The sequence below is a fragment of the Bos taurus genome, chromosome 15 (assembly GCF_002263795.3).
Source record: "Bos taurus isolate L1 Dominette 01449 registration number 42190680 breed Hereford chromosome 15, ARS-UCD2.0, whole genome shotgun sequence".
Taxonomy (NCBI): domain Eukaryota; kingdom Metazoa; phylum Chordata; class Mammalia; order Artiodactyla; family Bovidae; genus Bos; species Bos taurus.
The window spans coordinates 52,234,423-52,248,557 of NC_037342.1; the positions used below are offsets into that span (position 1 = coordinate 52,234,423).

Here is a 14,135-nt window from a genome sequence, read left to right on the forward strand (position 1 = left end):
TTTACATCATTCTTACTGCCAATGCTAAGGACTGGCTGGAGACCTCCCCGGTGGCTGAAATGACCCTTTTGCCCCAGTAACAGCTGATCTGAGTGGAAGGTGGGAGGCCAGAGAGAACTGAGATCTGAGACAGGAGCTTGGCGGACGACCTGTGTGCCCCTGGGCAAGCCCCTGCCCTCTCTGGCCCTTAGTCTATAAATGAGCCCACAAGATCCCCAGGTCTGGAGTTCATATTTGCAAAAAGACTTTACTCCACTGGGATTAGTGGCTTGTGGCACTGGAAGCTGCAGTGGAAGTAGAGTTGGTCAGGATGCCGGTGATCTGGGGGTGGTGTGAGCTGGAGGCGGGCTCGGCAGCCAGCACTGGGCACCAGTACAAGGCCCACCTCCTTGGGGCCTCTTGGCAGCTCCTCCTGGGGTCTCCGCAGGACCCTGGAGGAGGAAGGCTGCGCCCACCTGGGCTGTGTTGCCATGACGCTGGTCTCCATGGTGCTAGGCACACAATCCTCCCTTCACCCAGGAGGAGGAACTGGAAGTGACAGGAGCTGAGGCAGCTTAGGCCCTGGGGCCTGCGAGCCTGGCTCTCTCTCCATCAGTGCCACAAGCCACTCAGGACAGAGGGCAGGGAGGAAGAACACCTTCCAGCTCAGAGGGTCAGAGGAGTGACAGAGAGGGACTCTGACCGAGTGGAGGAAGACACACAAAGGAACGGCAGAGATGGGGGAAGGTAGGGAGAGCCGGAGACTAGGCGAAGGGTGGGGTGGTGGGGAAGAACTCACTGCAGTCACGAAGGGGGAAGTGCCTCCCAAGCTGGCAAGCGGTGGGAGGCGCCATCCAGCCCATCTCTTTGGTCTCAGCGTTTTGAGGTGGGTGGTGGTGGGAGGACAGAGTGGAGGAGGAGGAAGGGCAGGAGGGAGGGGGGCAATTTTCCTAGAGAGCTTTGTGTGGGGGGGTGCTCACACACGTGCAGTCTGTGTGCGCGTGTGTGTGTGTCTGGAAGTTCAGGAGGAGGTGTGCAGGCAGTGTGTGTGTGTGTGCTGTGTGCGCCCGTGCCACTGTGTCTCCAGGGTGATAAATACAGCAGTAGGAGCTATAACCAGGGCAGAGAAAATGAGGAAATTTCCATAGGCTGAAAGAGGCGTGGGAGAGGGGAACATCCTAGGGCTGAACCAACTTGGGCTGACCAGGAAACCCTGTCCCTGACAGCTCTTCCCTGGCCAATCTCTAGCTGGATTCCAGCAGTCTGGGTGCATACACACACCCTAAGTGCGCACAGTGCAATATGATGGAGGTGCAATCCAGGACAGCTTCCTGAAGGAGGTGTCATACTGGAGGAGAGGTTGGAGGTTCATGCCAGCTACACTTATGAGTATGATACAGACTCTCCTCAGATCAAAGACTGGGTCACTTAAGTCACAGAGTGAAGGGAAGCTGGTTGGGGAAGATCCCAACACCAGAGGCCAGGGGCACAGGTCCCAGAGTGCCCGTGGTGCACTAGGCTCCACTCAAAACAGATGGCTCACTGTGGGGCCACATCACCTTGCCTGTGGCTCATGCCAATCCCTCTCCCAGAAATATCTCCCTCTCAACTCCACCTGCAGAAACAGCACCTGTCCCTCCAAGCTCCTCAGAGTCTTCCTGATTAGTTTCCCCCAACCAGAAGAGCTCTTCCTTCCCCCACCCCACCTGTTCACCTGCTCCAGCTTTTTGGTGTTCTGTGAAGCCCTGCATGCACAGTAAGTGTTCAAGAAAAGCTTGTGGAATGAAAACATGCTGGTCCTGGCAAGGACTCTGGGTGCCATGATGTCTCTCCAGATGTATCTGGGAGGGGATTATTGAGGGACAGTGCTAGGGACTTCACACTTATTAGCTCATTTAGTCTTCCCCTTAGTGGGTGCTATTAATATCTCCAAAGTACAGAACAGAACACTGAGGACCCAAGATCTTGGGAACTTAGCCAAAATTAGTGTGTAGACGGGAGTGTTGGCATCTTCCCAGTTGGCATCCACACCCATGCTTTTATTATTATCTATCTGGCTGTGCCAGGTTGTGGCATGTGGGATCTAGTTCCCTGATCAGGGATCGAACCCAGGCCCCCTGCATTGAGAGTGCGAGGTCTTAGCCACTGGACTACCAGAGAAGTCCTGCACCCATGCTTTTCAAAACCACCAGTTGTGGGCAGGGGGCTTGGGAGCAAGAGCATGGGGCCGGGAAAGAAGGCCTCAGCTCCAGACCCCCCTTCTAATCCCTGGGCTCAGGGGGAAGCAAGGAGGAGGCATAGTCCACCTTCCCCTCCCCCACCCCATTGATTTCTTGTGGAGCCCAGGGGTCTCCTGAGGCCTGGAGGCCCTTGACAGCTGGATGGCTGCTGAACACTTTGCAGGGTGGACAGGTTGAGCAGGAAGGAGGCAAAAGAGAGACCGACACTCTACCCCACCTCCCAGCCCTCCCCCAGCTCAGCCTCCTCTCCATCTACAATGCCTTCACCCCAGAAACCTGACATGCCACAGCCTTCTCTCCCAGGGCTCTGCATGGTTTCCTGCCGTTAGGCTCAGACTTGGGTTGACCCCAAAGGCCTGTCCCCCTCCCCCATCCCAACTTGCACCCCCTCCTTACTATGTGTACCCAGCAAGGCTTCTGGTCTTCAGTGCCAACTTAGGGGCACCTCCTCCTCCAGCAAGCCTCCTCCCTCTCCAAGAGCTGCTGCCCACACCTTGGCAGGTCTGGCTCCAGGTTCCTTATATTCATCTCCCTCAATCCAACTTCAAATAATATGTGAACAAACCATCTAAGGTCCCAAGGGGCCCCATTTCTAGAAATCTTTGTGACAAAGACCAGCAGAGCCTCCTGCCCTAATCCACGCAATACTGCTGTCTTTGCCATGTTTCATCAAGTTGAGGCCCCGGAGGCTCCTATTGGGATGTCATCCCTGATCCCTAGGAAAAGTACTTTAAGCTGTCATTAACTCTACACAGTTCAGATCCCCTTCCCCAGGAGACAAATGGGGCCACTTATGAGAAGGGACAGCAGAGTCAGAATCAGGAGTGGAGGAAGGAGAATCTCCCAAAGTGGGGCGGTAGAAATGAATCACAACCCTGATTCAGGAGAGCTGTGTGACCTCGCACAAGTCGCTTCCCTTCTCTGGGCCTTTCTTCCTCTGCCAGGATAGCGCCTACACAGGCATTGACCCGCAAAGGCCTTTCCTCCCTCCTTCGGACTCCAAAAGCCTGGGAGTCCAAAGCACTTCCTCCATTGTGCTGCCTTCCAGAATATCACCAGCACTAGGGTCAAAAGCAGGGCCAGGTCCCACCCAACACTCCAACAGACGACAGCCACAAGAGGGCCTTCCAGAGTCTGTGCTGGGTGGAACCAGCAGTGTTGAGTTGTCCATGGCTGCCCTCTGGTGGCCCAGTGCAGTCACTGCAGCCTGTCTGTCCCTGAGTTGGGGTAAATGACACTTGGCAGCCTAGCAGGGGAGTACCTCCAGTCTCACCCACCCTTTCTCTGGGGCACAGGGCTAGCTGGTCAGTCCAAGGTCAGATCCAGGGAAGAATTCCAGCCCCAAAGCACTTGGACAAGAGTCTTATCTTAGGTGCAGGTAGGATGGCCAGCTTGGTCTGGAGCAGCCCACCTAAGACAAAAGTTGCCAAAGAATCTATTTCAGTCTGGCATCCACTTTCCCTTCCCAAGAGACAGGAACAAGAAGCCTGGAGTCCAGGTCCCCAAGACCCCCCTCCACACCAAGGCCTCCCCACTGAACCGGATCAGTCAGAAGTCATGTGATTGACCCACCCCAACCCACTTTGCCCAGCCCCAGTGGCTTAGGCTGGGAGGTCAGCCTGTCTGCCCGCTGGTCCCCGGAGAGAGGCTGGTAATGAGGCTTTAGGCAGAGGCAGCAATGTGGTGTCTGGCACCTTCCCAGGGAGTCCCAAATTCGTCTCTGCACCCCACTTGCCAGGGCCTTGTCTTCTTGGAGGAGACGGTCAGGCAGTGCCCAGTGAGGGCAGCTTCCTGGCCCAAGGCAGGGCACCTCTGGAGGGGTATGCACAGAAGCCCAGGGTAACCTGAGGCCCTTCTTCCTAATATAGCTCTGGTGCCTCTGTGACCTTGTGTCTCTAGAGGGGCTGACAAGCTACCCTGAATCACTCATATGCCACACACCCAGCCCCTGGCTCAGAATCAGGCTGCACAGCAGGGCAAGTCCAGCTGGGGTCTGTCCTGGCCAGAGTCAGGACCCGCAATTCCCAGCCTGGCTGCACAGAAGTACAATGAGGGTGGCCCGGAGCCCAGCCGGGGCTCTGCCTGGGGCAGGCGGAGAGTGTCTGAACAGGGGAGAGCCTAGAGGGAGCAGGGCCAGGTCCCCAGCTTCGGGGCACAAGGCATTCACCTCTGGACCTCCTGGCCCCTCTTACCCTGGGATACTGGAAACCCCCAACCAATTACAGACCTCAGCACCAGGGGATAAAATATACAGATATATTTATATTATCAAAACGTCCCCAAAGTGGGGAAGGGGCACCGGGCAGCCTAGGCCCTCCCAGTAAGCCCAGACCAGAAGAGGGGCAGAAGTCCCCTAAGTCCAGTTCTCAGCCCTGTACACATTTACCCAGAGCTCCCTCCCCACCCCAGCTGAGTGTTCCTTCAGAGCATCCACTTTCGGCTGTTCTGGAGTTTGTGGCCAAAGGGTGGGCTCCCTTCCAGCGGGGGCCTCGGGACCTCGAGCCTCTGAAAGGACAGCAGCCTGCCAGGGTTTCTGACAGATGCCCATCTTTCCAACCCCTCCAAAGTCAGGGTGGGTGACCCTATGGGAGAGCAGGCCAGGAGGGCTGAGCACCTGGACAGAGCAGGTAAGGGATTCCTCCTCAGGCAGACCCTGCTGCCTGCCCTGCCATGTCCTGGCCAGGAAACCCCAGGCTGCAGTCAGGATGAGGGGCGTGGAGATGTGGCTTCCTCAGGCGCCCCCTGCTGGCTCATGCCAGGCACGCAGGGCATGAGGGCGTCTGCCCAGGAAGGCTTCACGGCGGCGGTGGCATGGCAGAGTCCCAACAGGGCTCAGACGTTTCGGAGAAGCTGTGGGAAGGCAGAGAAGCCCAGATTCCATGAACACATTTGTGAAGACTCACAGGGAGTAGGGGGCCAGGGACCAGCAATAAAGGGGGCTCCCGTGAACCTGGTGAACCCAAGGGACCTGTCAGGGCTCCCAATGAGGACGGACAGATGGGGCCGGAGGGCACTCAGAGAGGAGGAACAAAGGTAATTCAGGGAGAAGCTGGGTCCCCAGACACTGCACACAGGGATGGAGAGCCACTCACAGAAAGGGGGTCCGCAGAAAAGGCGGCCACACTCCGGCGCATCTCATTCTCACTGCCTCGCAGGGGGATCAATGAAATGCTGCCCAGCCGGACCTCAGGCGCTGCCCGGGACACGCGTGAGGGCTCCGAGGGCCACACCAGGCCGTCGTGCTGGGCAGCAGGGGAGAGGAGGGGCGCTGGGCCTGGGCTCGGCTTCCGCTGGGCCCGGGCTCGGCTCTGGATCCACCCACCCTTCCCAGAAATGCCTCGGCTATGATCTGAGGTGAAACCTTCTGCTTTGATCCGAGCCGATATGAGAAGCAGCTGCTAGAGAACATGACTGTGTCTCCGGCAAAGCCCAGGCAATTATATTACTCAACAACTCTCATTTCCAGGCCCACAAGCAAACCACTCCAAGAATGCAGCGCCAAGAAAACAGTTCTACAGGAACAAGCCTGCTTCCTTTCACCAGAAACCCAGAAAGCTACAGAATCCACTCTGATTCCCTTTAGACGCTGACTACCAGGAAGCTCAGGGCTACAAGAGCTCAACCCGAGGCCCTGGTACAGTCCTGTCTCCCTTTTCCCCAAACGATTCTGAGTTCTCATTTAAAAAACCTGTTTGGGGACTTCCCTGGTGGCCCAGTGGAGTCTGTGCTCCCAATGTAGGGTTTGATCCCTGCTCAGGGAATCAAGTGGAGAAGGCAATGGCACCCCACTCCAGTACTCTTGCCTGGAAAATCCCATGGATGGAGGAGCCTGGTAGGCACCAGTCCATGGGGTCGCACACAGTCAGACACGACTGAAGTGACTTAGCAGCAGTAGCAGCAGCAGGGAACGAAGATCCCACATGCCGTGAGGCCAAAACAAAAACAAAAACACACCTGTTTTCCAGCCCACCCCTCTAGCCCTGTTCTGGCTTCAAGTCCTCTCCAACCCGCTCCCACATAGCCCCCTGCAGCAGCCACCTCACGGGACCCCTCACCTCCAGGCTCAGCCCTCAGTCCATCCTTCCCTACAAGCCGCACCCACAATAAACCCTCTCAGACGCAAACCTGCACACCACTCTTGCATAAAAAGTCTCCCTTAGAACTGCCGACTGACAAGTTCAGCTTTCTTGGCGTGGCCTTCAAGACTGAGATTTGACTCCCAGCAACCTCTCAGTACCAGTGTCTAGCACTCCCAGGCTTCTCCCTTTATGCCCTCTTGGACAGTCCTGCCATGCCTGTGAGCAAACTGTTTCCTTGGCCTAGAATCCCCCCTGCCCCTACCTTTGCTTGGGGACCACTCCTTGATCCCCACAGATTCCACTTCCATGATACCCTCTCCTGCTGCCTTCCCCACCCTGCCACCACCTCCACGAGGTAGTGTCCCTGGCTTCCCTGTCACCCAAGCGCTCGGCTCTAACAGGCCCCTTCTGGATCTGTTTTCCTTTCCACGTGGGGAGTGAGTGCCCGAGGGCAGGGGCCTGCACCCTATGTCTCTAGCATGCCTGGCTCCAGGCTGGACCACAGCAGGTGCCAGGAAGGGTTTATAAGAGAACGAACATACAAATGCCTTAAAAGCAATTCAAAATCCTGAAGCAATCAGTGGCCTGAACAGTGAAGAAGCACACACACACACATGCTCTGTAATGGAGACCTTCTGGGACCCCACCCCCGCCCTGCACCCCGCGCCTGGTACCTGCACGAAGAGGAAGGTGGCGAGCCACTCCCGGAGCTCCATCTGTGTCTCACAGCACAGGTACCTGCAGGGTGGGGCACAGATCTGGACACCATCAGGGCCGGCCCGGCTGAGCAGGGACACCCTGCCCTGCTCCCTTGCCCAGGGTCTCAGGGGCAGGGCCCAGACCTGGACAGTGAGGGGACCCAGTCTAGGGGGACGTGCTACCACCTCTCCTCGGCCTGGGACCCTCGCTCACCACTGCTGCTTCTCGTGTTTCTCCGTCTCGTGTATCACCGTGAAGCCCCAGCTGCAGAGAAGGAGCAGGTGGGGTCACTTGACAACCCGGACAGGCCTCACAGCCCAGCAGCCTGGGCCAGGGCTGGGGGCAGAGTTCAGGGCCTTCAGCAGGCACAGCACATCCCAGCCTCTGTCTCCTCCTCTCACAGCTCCCCCCGCCCCGCCAGCCTCCCAGGGCCTTGGCTGCCTACCCAACGAGCCCTATCCCCCAGAGACAAGCAGGCACAGCCAGGGGCTAAGAGGAGAATGCCAGAAACCCAAGTCGAGTGACTGTAATTAGTAACAATGGTAGTGGCTGTGCATCGCTTTTCAACATTTGAAACATACAAACATCTCAACTATATTTCAATTTAAAAAAAGAAGAAGAAACACAACCACCTTTTGGAACAGGTGTGCCATTATTTTTCCCATTCTACAGATGTGGGAAGGGAGGCACACAGAGGTCCCAGAGTTACTCAGTGACTAACTGGATTTCCATCCAGGCCAAAGGTTCTTAGACATGAGCAAGCATCAGAGTTCCCAAGATGGCTTGTACCAGCCCAGACTGCTGCCCCCACCCCCAGAATCCATCATTTAGCACAGCTGGCATGGTGCCCGAGAATCTGGGTTTCTAACACGTTTCCAGGTGATGCTGATACTGCTGGTCTGGGAGACCACAACTTTAGAACTACTGAAAATTGTCAAGTTCACAGCCCTCAGCCACGTCTCCCCTGTCAGTTCTGAGCGCCACAGACCCACTTCCCCAGCTCACCAGGTGGGCGGCCGGAGTTTCTTCTTCACTCCCAGGTAGACTTTGAGACTCCTGACAGGCCACTCCTTCTCAGGCCGGTGACTCTGGGTTGGGGAGGGCAGAGGGAGCGGGCACTTCAGCCAGTCGGGGTGGGCCCTGGGGCAGGTCTTCCAACTGGGTGCCTCCCTCCCCCTTCTCCCAGCCCCTCCATATCCCAGCACAGGGGCCCTCCTCTGGGAAGCCTTCCTGACAAAGCCCTCCCTGATCATAATCCAGCCCAACAGAGCCCCCAGGCCTCTCTCCCTGCAGCAGCATCACACAGTCAACCCTCAGTCCCGGGCAGCTGTCCACAGCAGCGCCCCCGGTCCCTGCCTGCTGCCCTGCCGATGAGAACTGACGCGCAGCAGCAGCTGATCCAGCTCATCTGTGGAGGGACACATCTGCGCGCGGCACATCGCCCTCTGGCACTGATCTAAATGGGCGTGTGCAAGCTGAGCACCTCGGCTGGCTGCTTGTGTCTGTCTGTCTCAGGTCGTTTATTCCTCACCCCTCCCTGCCCTGCGGAGGCTCCAGGGTTGACTGTGTGAACAGAAGGCTTGTGGGGTGAGCAGTTACCGATTCTTTGATTCCACAAAGTGAAGACTAATGACTCAAGCTGAAGCAGAATGGCTGTTCGGTAGACCACAGGAAGAACTTCCCAATGGTCTAGGTCAGGAAGCAGCAGACCAATGTACTGGGGAGGGGCACCAGATCACTGACGTGCTCACCTCTGGTCCCCGCCTCTGCATATGGGTCTGGGCTTGGAAGAAGCAGGCTGGCTCGGAGGCAGGGGAATGGGAGCAATGACCTCCAGGGAAGCAGTTAGTTAGAGGTCAAGCTGATGAGCCTTCCTCCTGCTCTGGGAGCCACTTGCTTGAAGCCCTGCCCCCACCAGGCAACCCTGGTACCAGCAGGGACACCAGGGTGGATGGCAGGGGAGGGGGGACTCACTTACAACCGAAACTGGGGGTCAAAAGTTGAGCCACCTCTGCTCTGTTCCCCACCATTGCTCCCAGCCACCCCCAGGCATGGCTCCTCAGCAGGAACAAAAAGAGGGGACCTAGGGGATGGGCAGGAAGCGGGAGCGTTTGGGAACTGGTGGACTTCCTTGTGAGGTCGCAATAGGATGGGCTGACTGGGGATCAGTGGAGACTCTGGCACTGTCACAGGCTTGTGGTTTAGGAGGGGCTTATTAGGAACCTTCATCATGCTTTCACCCCTAGTTCCCCTAACGACCAGGCCTCTGGTTGGGGAGCCCTATATCTCCTGTATGTAGCAGGACAATGGTGCCCAAGAGGGCCAGGAACAAGCGGGGCTGCGGGCAGGGAGGAAACTGAACTGGGCGGAGGGAAGGGAAATCAGGCTGTGGATACGAGAGGAACAAGGTGTGAGAATACAGCAGGGGAGATGCCTATGTGCAAGCAGGGAAGACACAAGGCTGGGAGCACTAACGAAACCAGACTGAGGTTGGAAGAAACCAGGCAGCGGGAATGGAAAGACGGAGACAGAGGTCATAAGAGAACGTAGGCTGTCGGCGTGGAAAACGTCCGGCTCCGGGCATGACTGGAGAAAGGATGCGGGGGAGGCTGGGCTGCAGGCACAGACGGAAACAGGCTGGGAATGAAAGCAGGCAGCGGGCTTCAAGAAGTCAGGCAGCGGGCTTCAAGAAGTCAGGCTTCGGGTGTGAAGGGATGAGGACTAAAAGAAAGGAGCAAGGTGAACCGAGAGTGGGTGGAGCAGGGCGAGGAGAAAACTGTGGGAATGAAGGCGTTCACGCCAGGCTGTGGCTCTGTGAGCATCAGAAAAGCACCGCCCTCAAGCCCCAGGGGCTGGTGAGTGTGGCGTATGCGTGGCAGGTGTGTGACATGAGCGTGGCCAAGACCGGGAGGCTGAGGGGGTTCTGGGGGGCAAGGGGCGCGTCAGTCAATGTAACCTTCTGATCAAGCAGCTTATCTTCCCAGCATTTCCGAGGTATAAGGTCACTGACAGGGAACGAAGCTCAAAGACCTCTGCGAGAACCCAGATCTTTCTAGAATGTGCCTTTCCAGGTGCCTCAGGGTCTTTAACAATGGGAGACCCCAGGATGAGGCGTGGGTTTTCACCTATCCTGAACTGCCAGGGGTTGTTCCAAATTCAAGTCTTCCTTCCTGTTGCCCCACACACTAGCGAATTCCAGGATTACAAGCAGCTCACTACTGGCTCCTATGAGACTGGTGCTGGCTGCCCCGGGACTGCACCGCCAGGGCCCACACTGACCAGCCCTCGCTGCCGAGGCCTTTGCCCCTGTACTTGAGGGGGTAAAAAGCTGGAGCTCTGAGGCTTACAAATCTGGATTTGAAACCCAGTCTACCGCCTAGAGATGGCCTTGGACAAAGCACTTAAAGCCTGCTTTCTCCCTGTGAAGTGGGGACAATGCCCCTCCCCAGAGGACAGCAGAGAGATTGCATGTCCCAGTATGGGAAAGGCCGGACACAAAGCCTGGCTCCACAGACATGAGATCTGCTTCCTCCTTCTAGTTCTCCCGCCTTCCCTCCTCCAAGTCAAGGGATCAGCAGACGCTGATGCTCTTTCAGGTGGCCCAGCCATCCTCCCTTCTCTCTGTCAACACACAAATAGTCCCTAGAGGGAGGGAGCCAGGAAAAAGGCATCCCAGAAGCAAGGAGGACTGACTAGAGGGCTAAGGCACAGAAGTAAGGAAGTGATAACGATGATGGAGGCAAAGGAGCAAAGAGGAGGCCTTACCCACAAGGGTCAGCAGGAGCCCAGGCTGCATTAACAGAGATACAGTGAGCAAACAGAGGGAGGCGAAGGTCCTGCTCTATCTGCTCTGCTCCCTCCATGGCAGCCAGGCCTCTTCAGATGTCCTTAGGAGACACTGGTAGGAGCTCAGGCTGAACCCCTGGGCGTAGAAACATGTTTCTGCTGACCATCTGCACAGAGCATCTGCACTCTGTGGTACCCAAGGCACAGCTGGGGTCCACAGGGGTATTGTGGGAGGCAGGTCTCAGCTGAACCTGAGCAAGGTCTTTCTCCCAGACAGGAGTATCATTCTAGAGATAGGGAAGCCCCCCGAGAGGAGAGGTTGAGCTTCCCTCTCTCAGGGTATGTAAACACAGGCTGGCAACCAGCTGCCAGTGGGGAATATACCACAAGCTTCTGTAGTCCTGCTCTCCTGTTTTAGGATAAGGAAAGTAACAATGATGTTCTAATAGCACTGGAACTCTCTCCGGGGTTGGAAAGAGGGTGGTTCCTACGGGCCTCCACTAACTGGTTCCACAGCTGAGTCCTTTGGAGAACTCGAAAGCACTGATGGGGACCCTGGCGAAGGACTCTGGGACAGGGCTGGTGATGAGAAGGGCAGGAGCCTAGGCCACAGACCCCAGGTAGAGGCCAAGAAACCATGCCTGGAGATGGCCAGGAGTTCTGGCTGTGACCCTGTGCTCCCACCAGGCTCATTTGGCCCCCAGGCGGTGTAAGGCAGCTGGCAGTTGACCCGGAGCTACTCACGGTCTCAGGGGCCCCGCTCCATGGCCTCTGGCTCTGTTTGATAGAGGATCAGGGTTACGGACGAAGGAGGCCCAGGGCTAGGACGGTGTGTGTTGTGGTGCGTGGCGGGATGTGGCTCGTATGTGCAAAAGATGAGGGGGAGGCACTGGGATGGAGATGGTGTCTGGTCAGGGAGGACATCTGACATGTGGACAGCGTGGGCACAGAGTGGGTCGGCAGTGGGTATGGCCTATGAAGCAACAAGGCATGCACAGGCCACAACGTGGGGCTGTCACCTCAGCAGGTTCTTTTGGGTAACATGACCAGGCACGGGGGGATAGCACATGCCTGATGTAATGGCATTCAGGTACCAGGGCCTGGGAGGGCCCCAGGGCAAAGCCAGAGCCACAGCAGGAGGGTCTCTGAGAGTCCACAGCTCCCCACAACCAGTGCTGTGCTGTATCAAGACCCCACGATGGGGATGCTCCCGCCATCAGGCCCAGGGGGACACTGGAGCCTGGGTGACCGAGCACGCGTGGGTGCGGGTGCCCACTGCAGGCCAGGACCTGGCAGGATCACGTACCCGGACCTCCTTATAGAGCCGCAGGCAGCTGCTGTTGAGGATGAAGTAGCGATCGTGGAAGCCGCCCGTGGGCAGGCCCAGGCCCAGGAGGCTGCGGTCCTCTCGGAACTTCATCATGCCGTGCTTGGTCTCACCCACGTGGCTGGCTGGGGGAGGAGTGGAGTGGGCACAAGCTGTGCCCACCCGTGGACACAGACACCCGGGGCGGGGTCCCCCAATGAAGGAAACTGCCCTGTCCTGCTCCAGCCTCTGAAGAGGCCTGCCCCCCTGGTACTTGCTGCCTGAGCCTCTCCTGCCTGGCTCCACCATATCCTGCTCCAGGTCTAGATGGAGGGACCCCCCCCCAACCAGGCTTCCCAGCCCCGCAGGCACCGCCCACCCAGGGACACCACCTACCTAGGTACAGCAGCATGGCCTCCATGGACTGGTGCTTCTTCACCACCAGGTAGCTGTCTGTGCCCAGCCCGTGCAGGATGGGAAGCACCTTCTCCGCAAAGTGCAGGGGGCGCTCTGGGGAGGGGACACTTGGTCACTGGGGCCACAAGGCCAGACAGCACTGAGAGCTGGCCCACAGACACCCATCACCAACGTGGCGAACGGCACTGCCCACCGCCTCTGCCTCCTACTGCCACACGGCTCCCCTGACCACTCCTGACACATCTGGGCAGGACCAAATCTGTTCCAACCTGCCACGTTCAAAACCAAGCTGGTGATCTTTCCTGTGCGTCCTCATCAGGGCAAAGAGCACCGCCCACCAGGCTACTCAAGCCGGAAATAAACTCTCCTCCCTCTCAGTCTGCAATGTGTCGAATCTCTCTGCTTCTTTCCAGCTCCTGGCAGCCAACCTGGCGCGTGATACCATCTTCCTGGACCAATGGTGTGGCCTCTGAAGCAGTCCCTGCCATGGGCGCTCATCCCCTCTCTCCGTGTCCCTCTACCCAGCAGTAAGGAGGAATCTTTTCCAGCTCCCAACCACTAACTTTTCAATGGCCTTGTGTTGTTGTCAGGCCATGAGAGTGGCCTCTGCCTCCATCTTCAGCCCCACCCTGTGCCACACACCTCACTGCCCTTATCTCAAGCTCCTTGAAAGTACAGAGCCCCTGGCCACCACAGGGCCTTTGTCCACGCTGTCCCCACTGCCTGGAAGTACGTTCCTCTCTTCTTCGCCAAGTAACCCCTACTCTTCCTTAACCTCCTAGTCCAGGGGCTCCAAAGCCAGAGACCTTGTTATAAGCTTTGGTGGCATTATGGCCCTTTCTTTCACAGAAGTTAACACAGCTGTAGTTGTGTGTTTATGGGTGTGATCACAGGATCAGAATCTCTATTCCATACTAGAGTAACCCCTGTGAGGGAAGGGACTATGTGCCCAACTCTCCTGCTGACTGCCTGGCACTCAACAAACAACAGTAAAACAAATGAACAGACACACCCTCAACCTCCACTGCCACTGAGACCATCCTTCACCCTAAAATGCCTTATCACCCCCCTTTACCACCGTGGCCCCTTAACAGCACCAGCACTGCACCCCGTTTCTCCAGCATGCTTCTCACCACCCATGCTGTCACTCACAACCCCATTATCAAATTCAGCATCTCCACCATTGCAAGCAACACCAATCTCATTAACACTAGAGAAAGTGCCATAGCTGACACGATCCACTCCTTTACCATCCCTCCCATCAGCCATGTTACAGCTGCCACCTGAACCCCCGCCAGCACGCTTTCACCACCATCACTGAGGTCACAACTCGACAGCCACATCCATCACCTAAAACACCCCCTTGCCACCGGTATCGCCAAACTGGGATAGAGGACGACAGACTAGGGCTGCCCCATTTCCTGCACCAGTCCTGGTGGTCACGCACCTGCCTCCTCCCTCTCGTTGACCTCGAAGCAGGTCCAATAGTCCTTCTCCCTGATGCCCACATTCCTGCGATCCAGGATCTCCAAGGTAAGCTCCTCTGCAGTCATGGATGCTGGGATCTGTGTGGACCCAGGAGGAGGAGGAGGAGGAGATCAGCCTACCCAACCCCCAGCCCTCACTCTG

General features: G+C 57.2%; 1 protein-coding gene and 1 long non-coding RNA gene across 9 annotated transcripts in view; one reads left to right on the forward strand and one right to left on the reverse strand.

Moving 5' to 3' along the window:
• Positions 1 to 455: 455 nt before the first annotated feature.
• LOC132342340 (uncharacterized) lies at positions 456 to 5,919 on the forward strand. Its single transcript, XR_009490676.1, has 2 exons — positions 456 to 726; positions 5,686 to 5,919. It is a non-coding gene; the product is annotated as an uncharacterized lncRNA (long non-coding RNA).
• Positions 4,462 to 14,135, reverse strand: part of ARAP1 (ArfGAP with RhoGAP domain, ankyrin repeat and PH domain 1) — a 61,723-nt gene continuing 52,049 nt past the window's right edge. For 5 of the 8 annotated variants that reach the window (XM_024975866.2, XM_015474774.3, XM_024975865.2 and 2 more), the window contains 9 exons: positions 13,954 to 14,071; positions 12,486 to 12,599; positions 12,090 to 12,235; positions 11,528 to 11,560; positions 8,003 to 8,085; positions 7,211 to 7,261; positions 6,973 to 7,036; positions 5,312 to 5,461; positions 4,462 to 5,069 (listed from right to left, as the gene is read on the reverse strand). In XM_024975866.2, the coding sequence (XP_024831634.1) occupies positions 5,052 to 5,069; positions 5,312 to 5,461; positions 6,973 to 7,036; positions 7,211 to 7,261; positions 8,003 to 8,085; positions 11,528 to 11,560; positions 12,090 to 12,235; positions 12,486 to 12,599; positions 13,954 to 14,071 (777 nt within the window). In that variant the 3' untranslated portion in view covers positions 4,462 to 5,051. The remainder of the gene's footprint in view (positions 5,070 to 5,311; positions 5,462 to 6,972; positions 7,037 to 7,210; positions 7,262 to 8,002; positions 8,086 to 11,527; positions 11,561 to 12,089; positions 12,236 to 12,485; positions 12,600 to 13,953; positions 14,072 to 14,135) is intronic. The other 3 variants (XM_024975862.2, XM_059875128.1, XM_024975863.2) reach the window with 2 other exon arrangements.